This window comes from Fundulus heteroclitus, chromosome 1 (assembly GCF_011125445.2).
Source record: "Fundulus heteroclitus isolate FHET01 chromosome 1, MU-UCD_Fhet_4.1, whole genome shotgun sequence".
Taxonomy (NCBI): Eukaryota; Metazoa; Chordata; class Actinopteri; order Cyprinodontiformes; family Fundulidae; genus Fundulus; species Fundulus heteroclitus.
In genome coordinates, this window is record NC_046361.1 from 41,575,890 (window position 1) to 41,586,583 (window position 10,694).

General features: G+C 49.0%; 1 protein-coding gene across 4 annotated transcripts; it reads right to left on the reverse strand.

The window, feature by feature from the left end:
- Nucleotides 1–157: 157 nt before the first annotated feature.
- LOC105917266 (histocompatibility (minor) 13) lies at nt 158–10,444 on the reverse strand. 4 transcript variants are annotated; one of them, XM_036143261.1, is made up of 13 exons: nt 10,062–10,444; nt 9,005–9,040; nt 7,864–7,962; nt 7,711–7,793; nt 7,551–7,639; nt 6,313–6,398; nt 6,107–6,232; nt 4,426–4,483; nt 4,238–4,358; nt 4,056–4,158; nt 3,896–3,981; nt 3,007–3,188; nt 1,731–1,802 (listed from the first exon to the last, which is right to left on the reverse strand). In XM_036143261.1, the coding sequence occupies exons 1-12, from the start codon at nt 10,254–10,256 to the stop codon at nt 3,035–3,037; spliced, it is 1,236 nt and encodes a 411-aa protein (XP_035999154.1). In that variant the 5' UTR covers nt 10,257–10,444; the 3' UTR covers nt 1,731–1,802; nt 3,007–3,034. The 4 variants fall into 4 exon arrangements, with proteins under 4 accessions (XP_012707470.2, XP_012707471.2, XP_035999154.1 ...); XM_012852016.3 differs by lacking the exon at nt 3,007–3,188 and having other exon boundaries at nt 158–1,802; nt 10,062–10,434; XM_036143266.1 differs by lacking the exon at nt 9,005–9,040 and having other exon boundaries at nt 1,734–1,802; nt 10,062–10,439.
- Nucleotides 10,445–10,694: the final 250 nt, after the last annotated feature.

The following is a 10,694-nucleotide window of genomic DNA, read 5'->3' on the forward strand; positions in this document are numbered from 1 at the left end:
TCCTCACGTAATCTTCAGGTCATCCTAAGTTCTGTTACGGATATCTGGACCCAGTGTTGGGAGGCAGACATGTCGGTATGGTTTATTTATAAAGCTTCGTTAACAAAGTCCTGAACAGGAACATAACCTAAGATACAAAAGGCAGACGGACTCAGAGTTATGCTTCTCTAAACGGTGACCGAACCACCAAAAGGTTTATTGCAAATAAAATAGATAGTTTGGGCCGTGAAACGGCCGCTTTCACAAATACAGAGAAGGAGAAACAAAACATTTCAGAAACATCAGTTAAACTTTATGAAGAGCTACTGAACTCCGCAGAGCCGGATACGAGCAGGACTTTAAACCCGATTCGTTTTTACATCAGAATACAAAACTGTGCGTCTGTCAAAGCGTCGACCATCAATAAAAAAATGATTAACGTCAGGTTGAAAGTGTGCCGTTCATCAGTGGGTCAGAACATCTCAAGACCATCTGCTTTTCCATCTGCTTCACATCAGATGGAAAAGCCTGGGCATTGTGGGAAATGTAGTCCTAGGAAATCCACCCCACCATGTTGACGGAATAGCCCTTTACTGACTAAGTTCTGACCTTCAGCTCTGTTTGAGCTCCTCTGCAGTTCAATGACCCGATCCGTTGGTACCAAATGGACCCGGCTGTCGTTTCTAATCATTGTTACATCACAAAAAAACAATGTTCTCCTTCAATGTTGACATTTATTGTCATATTCTGGACTAAAACAGAAAACTGGATCAGTAAAAAGTTTGCTTTTATCACCCATTAACCAATCAGAACGATGCAGAACTCGGATCAGACTGTTTTTCTCCCGTGCTCGTTCTCACAGCTGACTGGCCGAACTGTACCTGACTCCTCCTCCTACAGCCTGTCCACCAATCACGATGCAGAACAAGGAGGCGGGTTGCAGATCCAACCTGGATTTAGGGGAAAGTTCCAGATAAAGTTGATTTTACGTTTGACCCGTTTTCACCGCTCGGCGCCCTTAAAGCTGTCGTTTTAATCCAATTAGGTACAAAGAGAATCCAATAACTTAAACACACGCCTGGAGTTTTCTGTACTTTCTCCCTGACTAAAAGGATCATGTCCAGAAAGCAGCAGGCAGACTGAAGATCAGAAAACGTCTAATAAACACATGCCAGCTGAAACCAACAGCGATATTGATAATGGGACCAAAGTAGAGGTGATAATACAGAAATAAAAAGTCCAAATTCATTTAATTGCCCGGCACCTAACAGGAAAAACATGGACTCTTCCAGGTCTTTTTGAGGAACAACTAAACATTCAGAAATCTTAAAATTGTGGCGTTCTTACAGGAACAAAGCAGAACTGAAGCAAATAAAAGTGAAACTCTGACGCAGAAGGCAGCGGATAAAACAGGAAGCAGAGATGCGCTGAGCAGCTTTCAGCTCAGAGGACGACCTTTAACGGCCTTCTGGTCCATCCGAGCAGGTGAGACACAAGCCACGCCCACTCACATGGCCCCGCCCCTCAGCAGCTCTGTGGTCCAATGAGTGCAGCCGTGACGGGGTGGAGGAGGAGTCAGGCACCAAGTAGAAGCAGACTCCACCCATCACAGAGCCATAGAAGCTGTAACCATGGAGACCGGACACAAACACGTTGGCAACATTAGCCCCGCCCCTCAGCCAGAAGCAGGAGGGGGCGGGGCTTCAGTGAAATGTGGGGGTTGGGGGGGTGGCAGCGACGGATGCTATTGGTCCTTTTTCTTCTCAGATTCTCCCGACTCCTTTTCCTCTTTAGGCTCCGCCTCCTCAGACGACTCCTCGTACCTGCAGAGAAGGGAGGAAGAGGAACGTGTCACCGATTGGCTGCTTCCTAACGAGCTGAAACAGGTTCCTCCAATCAGAGAAGCAGGGTCACGTTTTCATCGTTTCCATTCTCTAGCTCTAAAATCGATGGGTTTCCCTGCAACCATGAAAATACTAATAAACCCAAATACACGAAGGAAACTAGAGACCAGGTGTGTTCATGTTTCCCCCACTGGACATTTAGTCAGAACCCAAACCAGATCGGAAATGCTGTCAAAATGTTCTGGACTGGATGCTTAGCTAGAATCTGGCCTATATCAGAACAAACCAGCAAAAACGGATTTAGCCAGAACAAAAGATCCAATCAGCTCCGTGTCTCAGCTCCCAGTCAGAGATCTGCTGCTCCACTTTGTAAGGAGCAACTGAAAATTTTATTTAATGTTTACCAATTACTTTTTTATGTGGTACTTGGTTGTTTGAAGTATTTCTGAATTTATTATTTGTTAATTGTCTGAAATAAATTCCTTTCATTTATTCATTCATTCAACTCACAGCTAGTCATAGATTTATTCCTCCTGGCTTCACGGTTTCCTCTTTTTGACTCGACTGAAATGTTCTGTTGGTTCTGGTGTTCTGTTATATTTAAGGTTGATCAGAACCGGCTTTAATTGCCGAGTTTGTGACAAACAGGGAGTTCTGCTTTGGTCTCAGTGAAGAAATTTTTTGGGATCAAAACAGAAACACTGAGTAAATATATACAATGTTTTCTGTAGCGCCGCCCTGGTGGTAGAAGTCAAAACGGTTAGTGTCCAGGATGTGTGGGTTCTGCAGACATGCTTCCTGAGCCTAGACGGGTCACTAATGGGGAGGAAGGCTTTGGATCGTCTAACCTCCATAATAAACCAAACTCCTCCCACCGACGGCATCCAGAAGGTCCAGGTATATTTTCCTTTCCAGTCTCATTTATATTTGCATTGGAAACATATTCAGACCAAACAGACATGACTGATCAAAAATAACTTCCCGTTTCCAGTGATGGAAAAAAAAGATCTGATTGAGATGTTTGATGACCCTGAAACGGACTGGAGCCAAACGGCGCTGGGCTCCAGGGATGAGTCCAGAAATCATCGTCCCGCTCTGTGAACGTCGCTGAAGACGTTTGGACTCCTGATCCTGAATCAAACCGTCTGAACAGGACACCGCTCTTTGCTCATGGCCGTTCTACCTGCCCAGGTGAGACGTGGACTCGGCTTCTACATGGCGGTGGGCTGCAGGCGGCGGTGGCGGGGGGAGGAGCCAGTTGCCATGGTTTCCATGGATGTAGCCAGGCTTGCTGGAGAGCCGCTGACGGTTGGGAAGGAAGTGATGCGTGGAGAGGCAGGAAGGACTTCCTCTGAGGACTCGTAGCTATGACGACGGGAAGGAAGAGAGGTGGATGGAGAGAGGATGAAGAGGATGAGAATCAGGAGAGAAGAAGAAGAAGAAGGGATGTAAGATTTTTATTTTAAGGTCTAAACTCTATAAATGACAGAAACTGAGGTGGATGGAGAGAAAGAAGAGAAAACAGCAGCAGAGGGAAAAGATGGAGGCTGACCATGAAATAAAACTGAACTCCTGCTCCATCCTGGTTCCACTGGGATCCACAACATGAGCCTGAACGTCCAACCGGACCCCAGCAGAACTAATCAGAGTCCAACTCCAGCGGTCCGGACGGTTTTAGGGATCGTCTCACAGATCCGGATCAAGTCTCCACAGGACCGCCGGTCCCACAGCCTCCATTATCGTCTCAGTTTAGGGTCCGGTACCTCTGAGTTGGACCGCTTCCTGACCAGCGACCGCGGGCGGATGGATGGATGAGGATGGATGAAGATGGATGGATGGACTTTTCTTTTCTCGGCGTCCACTCAAAGACCCAGAGTAGAAAGCCCAGGAGCCCAGAAATGATGAGGAAGGCGGTTTAACGCGCTGAGACCGGTTCTGGGTTCTAGGAGAAACTGGACTTCTCCTTCAGCTCGTCTCTCCCAGCTGATGTTCTGAGCTTTTAGCTGCAGAACCTCCAGGAGAATCCAGGCTGTGATGAAGCAGATTAAGTCCGTCCGGTCCGGGTTACTCACCTGAACATCTCGGTGAGCTCTCCTTTCACCAGCGCCACGACGACGGGGAAGCCGACGCAGGCGGGGACCAGGTAGAGCAGGGCGGGCTGCGGACACAGAGGAGCAACGTCAGCGCCGGTCCGCTTCCATCCGACCGCTGTGAGTCTGCGGCGTGTCGTACCTGCGCGTGTTTGAAGGTGTGCATGACGAAGATGGTGAGGCCCAGGCCGAAGATGTAGGCCAGGAAGCTGGAGTAGAAGTAGGTCCTGCTGTTCTTCTTCAAGCTGCACACAGACACAGAAACATGAGGGCGGGGCGTGGGGGGGGGGGGGGGGGGGGCGGAGGCGCTGGGCGAGCCGCTACCTGACGTCGAAGCGCAGCAGCAGGGCGATGAAGATCCCCGGGATGACGATGTCTCCCAGACCCAGCATGGCGAAGTTGCTGGCCTCCAGGCCTTTCTCCAGGAGGTCCTGAGGGAAAACCACTGGACACAGAGAAGACGTCAGCCTGAGGCCACAGCCCAGCGAGCAAAAACAGGAACGTTCACTCACATTTGATCGGCGCCTCGAACGACTTGGCCACCGTCACCATGACGTTGGTCCCAAACACCTGGAGGGAGGAGGCGGGTCAGAATCAGCCGCACCGCAGCAGAACTTATGGACCAAAGCACTCAGCTTTTCCTGCTGCTGCCTGGACTATTTACAGTTCAGTCAGAAATGATCAATAATAATAATAATAATAATAATAATAATAATAATAATAATAATAATACGTTCACTAGTAATTTAATCCTACTTGACTCCTTCTTCCTATGATTACTGATTCTGAGCCGACGTGATGTGAATTTCTCCAATGTGAGATCAATAAAGCCTATTTTATCTTATCTTATGTAACATCAGTGTCTTCTGGTCCAGCGCTGAGAACACGTCAATAAAATATACGCTGGGTTATTTAATAATCTGCGTTTTATTGAATTACGACCATAAAAAGTTAATGCAGGGTTGATTTCTTCAAATAAAAGGATTTTTAAAACTGCAGTGGTGTTTTTTGTATTTGTTCATACATTTGGGAGCTAGGCTGTAGGACAGCTACTGTTAACAAAAAAGTTATTAAAATAGTGACTTAATGTGTTTGGAACTAAAAATGGCCTTTATAAAATGATTTATGATTTTTAATGCATTGCCTAAATCCACACTACATAAAACAAAATGGACAGAGAGAGGAACACACAGTGAACGAGGGGAATAAGAGACTGAAGCTGTGTGTGAATTATTTCAGGAACAGAATAACTGCTTTAAATCATATTTATGAGGCAGCAGCAGCTGTGTGCCTGTGAGACAGCGCTGAGGGAAGCAGGAACCATCATGGCAGCTCTCGCTGCTGCCTCAGTGAAGTGATTCCAGAATGACTGGTGCTTTCGGTAAAGTCACCATTAAAACAAAAAAAGTCGCTAAAAGTCGTAGCGAGTTGCTTTTTTAAAGAAAAACTGCTAGGTGTGTCTGAACAGTCGCTAAATACGGCAACTAAGACGCTCAATGGCAACACTGGCCTGTCCTCCAGTTTGCCTTCCCTCCTGGCTAGCCACAGTAGTAAACATGTGCAACTACATAATAAGGTATTTACATCTGTTTTGTTTTAACATATTTAAAAAAGTAACTTAATTCTGAAGGTGTGGCAGTGCGCCACGATTAATTACATGTAGCAGAAACAACGGCTCAGTCAATCTGAATACCGTTATAGAGTCAGGACTCTTTAGCCAAAGCGGAACTGCGTCAGCGGTCTCCATGATGCTGTCTGAATAGAACCGTAAGTGAGGAAGGAGGCAGGAAAGGAGCCTGGATGCTTCCTTTCATGGCTAGTTTAGCCTAGGAACCTCACAACGTCCCTAAGGGGGACGGAGTCAGAAACATGGAGGATGGAGTCAGATCCTCTACGGACATTTTTGATGATTTCTGTGAGGGCCTGTCATGTCACGCAAAGGATTGTGGGATACTTTAAGTGTCCTCAGGGACGTTGTGAGGTTCCTAGGCTAAACTAGCCGCTGGAGGAAGCATCCAGGCTCCTTTCCTGCCTCCTTCCTCACTGACTGACCTGTTCAGACAGCATCATGGAGACGCTGATGGACTTCTGCTTTGGCTGAAGAGTTCTGACCCAGTAACGTGATTCTGATGGAACCAAACTCTGTGATGATGATGATGATGATGATGATGGTGAGTCGGGTCATTTTCTCACCCAGAACACGTCGTAGACGAACAGCCCCCCCAGCAGGATGCAGCCGGTACTGACGTTGTTGAGGTGGAGCAGCTCCACGCCGTTCAGGGCGAACGCCAGGCCAAACAGGTTATTGGCGATCCAGTGCTGTGATGTCACAGAAACAACAGCTGTGATTGGCCGTGAGCCCGGCAGACCAGCGGCGCCGTGGCAGCGCCGGCGCTTACCTTTTTGAGCAGGTACCAGACGCCCACCACGCTGCTGATGACCAGGCAGATCAGGTTCTTGGTGTCGAACTCGTAGTTCACTATTTCTGTGGGCAGAGAGAGAACCGGGTCTTTCTGGGTCACGCCTGGTCCGGATGTTCTGCTTGGTTCTGTTCAACATTATCAGGGTCCAACTACAGGAAACCAGCCTTCTAACAGAACCTGTCCCCCTCAACAGATTGGTCTGCATACGACCCGGTTTAGAGAGGACCAGTTCTGGTTCTGGTGATCCTGGAATCAATTTAAAACTGCTAAAGTTAATTTGGGTCTAAAGTAGGGCTGAACGGTTTTGGAAAATAATCTAATTGTGATTTTTTTATCTTAATATTGCGATTTAATGCGATTATTTTTTTTTTTTCCTGTTTATTTTATCACGTCAATCAGTTTCATCTCTGAGCAGATCAGGGGCTAAAAGAGCCGCTGCGTCTCAACCCGGAGCAGAAAGATGGCGTTCTGTCAACGATTGATTTAAACCAAAACTGCAATTTAATTTTGACTTTTCTCTGCATTAACCACAAGCAACAAAAATGGCCTCTAGATAAAGATGTTTGTAAACAAGGACTATTTAAAACAAGAACTTTTAATGTTTTATATTTAGCAGAATATTATTCAAGAGAACAGCTTTTAATTGATTTGGACATCCATCCTTGTTGAACATAAAATGTAACCAACAAACACGTCTATGTGGAATGTTGTAAATATATATATAAAAATGTGTGTATAACTGGAGCATGTAAAGTAATTTCCCTCTGGGATTATTAAAGTATGTCTGATTCTGATATGTAATTAACTGATTAACCAGAACTTAATGCTGTGGTGAGATTCCTGAAAGTTTCTGGTAAAACAGTATAAATATATAAACTCTAAAACAAGTAATAAAATTAGATTATCTCTCTGCTGCAGCTCTCTTCCCTTTCATGTAAAGGAAAACGCACTTTAAACATTTTACTGACAGCTAAAGGTCTGATTCACTAATTGCTTCATAGCCAAAAATTGCGTTTATTTAAATTGCGATTAGATTGAAAATGTGATAAATTGTTCAGCCCTAGTTCTGAAGGCCCGTAAATCAAAATGGAGAATTTCTCTAGAACTGTTGAAAAATGTCCAAAACGATAAATAACAGAAGTTTAATGAACAGAACCACCAGCAGAACCTTTAAGCTGGGTCACACGGGTCCAATCAGAATCAGACGCTCTCACCTTCTTTGGACTCCCCAGAACCCTGCGTGAAGAGCAGCTGGTACTGTTTGTTGGGCACCGACGGCGGGAAGATTCGGGCCATGGCCGGGCTGACGGACACAGAATTTATCAGAGTTCTGGTCGACAAAGGAGACGGACCAGAACCTGGCGCCGGGCTTACCTCATGGTGTGGGACAGAGCCAGGACGCCCAGCACGAAGAAGTAGACGGACAGCAGCAGGTTGATGTACTCCTGAGAAAACACCTGCAAGACGGAGCCGGGTCAGAACCAGAACCGACCGGCACCGGCACAGAACCACAGAGTCCAAACTCACCTTGAAGAAGAGGTAGAGTCCGAACAGGGTGCAGCTGGCGATGATGGGGAACCGGGCGGCGTCCCGACTGGTGATGGTCTCCGGAGCGTCGGCGGAGTTCTGGGAGGGAACACGGACAGAACCACAGCGGATCAGAACCCAGTCTAATCCGTCCAGAACCAGAACAAGCAGCTGATAAATACTCTGGGCCCAGTTGGACCGGAGTTGGACACTCTGGGTTCCGCCGGAGAACGTCGGGAGGATTCAAACGCATCTCTACAGCCGGATCCCCACCAGAACCAGGCCAGAACCAGGTCCAGAACCAGGTCCTGCTATATTCTGCTCTGACTCGTTCCCAGAGACCCAAACTGGGACAGAGGAGTTCCCCATCAGAACCGCCAGCAGCCCGACCCAGTTCTCCTTCTGCTTAGTAGAACTTCTGTTGGTCCTGAAAAGCAGAACCCAGCTTAGTGTCTCGGAACCAACGTCGGACTGCGAGTTCTGGACAAACAGAACCACTTCCAGGTGTTCCAGGAAGTCGCTCACCTTCAGAATAAAAGCCCGGGTCAGAGGTCCGCAGCCATGTCAGGAACTTCCTGGATCACAGAACCCATTTCCTCCCCTAACGGGTACCAGAACCGAATGGTTCTGGTCCATTTCCTGACCTTCTGCTCCCCCTTAATCGGGTTAGATAGTCGGAGCGTCCAGAACTCCTGACCCAGCGGCTCGTCTCCACGGGGGACGGCGGTCCAGAACCTTCCCATGCATCTCTGGTCCAAACCACCAGAACCTCATCATGGAATCGGGTTCTAAGGAGTCCAATTAGCGATCCGGTTCTGGAGTTCAGGTGTGTTGAAGCTGCAGGACACTTTAGCTCCAGAACCCAACTTTCAGATGCCCTCTGCTGCAACAGACCCGGACCAGAAGAACGTTACCAGAACCTGTGCAGAACCTTATGACATGCATGCATCTAGTCAGCCAATAGATGAGCCAGAACCAGTCCGGTGGTTCTGATCCGGTATCCATAGCAGATCACATTAGCAGTAAAACTGATCTGGGTCACATTGATGTACTGGGCTGGTTCTGATGGTTCTGATGGTTCTGACTCACACAGTGTCCGTGTTGTGCTAGGAAAACAAGGAGGTCCGGTTCTAATACTCACTCTGAACCCAGAATCGAACCCATTTTCTCCGAGTTCCTACAGACGGATGAAGGAAGGAGGGATGAAGGAAGGAGGGATGAAGGAAGGAGGGAAGGAGGACGGAGGACAGACAGGTGAGTGAAGACAGGTGGACAGAGAGAGAAAGACAGGATCAGCAGGGAGGAAGCAGGAAGCAATCAGCTCGTTAACAGAAACAGGAAAATTAACGAGTGTCAGAGGAGAAGACAGGAGGAAGTCACGTGACACGCCCCCCCCACAGGTAAACCCCACCTGAGCTTTCAACAGCGGCCAATCAGAGTCAAGGAAACGGAACAGAGATTTTAAATGAGCTTCAAACAGACCGCTGCCCATCCAGCTAAAGCTCCTCTAGAACATCCTGAGATGTTCCTCAGGTTCTGGTTCTACGGTTCCTCAGGTTCTGGGTCTACGGTTCCTCAGGTTCTGGTTCTACGGTTCCTCAGGTTCCGGGTCTACGGTTCCTCAGGTTCCGGGTCTACGGTTCCTCAGGTTCTGGTTCTACGGTTCCTCAGGTTCTGGGTCTTCCTGGGTTCTCCTCCCATCCTCTGATCAAAACTGCATATCTGGGTTTTGTGCTGCAGGTTCTGCCTTGTTCTGACGCAGAGGGGAAGAGAACCCTGAAGAGGTTCTGGTATCCAGAACACCGGCCCACTCGGAGCTCTGGGTCGGAACCAGCGCCTTCGCGGCGCAGGTAAAGCTGTTAGAACTGGACCAACACGCATGTTCTGCTGGTTCCCTCCTCAGAGAAGCTGCGGAGAACATCAACCTGCAGCTGCACACCTGGAACATCTGGAGTCCACAGGCGGTACCGGCTGTTAACGACCGTTAATCCGCTTCCCGTCGGTTCTAACGGACCCTGCGCGGACACCTCCACCACGTTAACCCCCCTGGTGACCGACCGGGTCCACCTGCTGCCCTCTCACAGCAGAACCTCACAGCAGAACCTGGCGGCAGGTAGCTGCGGCGGCTAACGGCTAACGGCTGCTAACGGCTGACCCCTCCTCCCCCCCCGGGTCCCCGGACAGGTGAGCTCCGGTACCTTGGACTTGGAGCAGGTGACGGAGCGCAGGGCCCCGAAGAAGATGGGCAGCAGCGCCATGACCACCAGGCTGCCGTAGGCCAGCGCCGTGCCCTCCGGGGTGGCCACGAATTTAGCCGTGGCGTTCAGCGCCTCGGTGCCGTTGGAGTCGGTGGCGTTGAGGACGGCCTCGGGGACGGGTTCTACCTCCGCCATGTTGGTTCTTCACAGAGGTTCTGCTGGGGTTCTCCTGGGGCTGCGGCGGAAACTGAGAGCAGGAAGCTGACGCTGTCTGAGGCTCATTCATCCACCAGGTGCTGCAGAAACCTAAGGCCACGTTTCCTAAAGCAGAGAGGCGGCGAGGAGAGGAGGGATCACTCTGACGCGTTTCCTGGCGCGTGGAGATGGGGCTAAAGGGAGGGCTCACTCTGATGTGTTTCCTGAGCCACAGTTAGGACACGTTTCCTAAAGCAGAGAGGCGGTGAGGCGAGGACGGATCACTCTGACGCGTTTCCTGGCGCGTGGAGACGGGGCTAAAGGGAGGGCTCACTCTGATGTGTTTCCTGAGCCTCAGGACACAATGTTTCCTAGAGCAGCGAAGAGAAACAGAGGAGGGCTCACTCTGATGTGTTTCCTAAGCCTCAGTTAGGACAC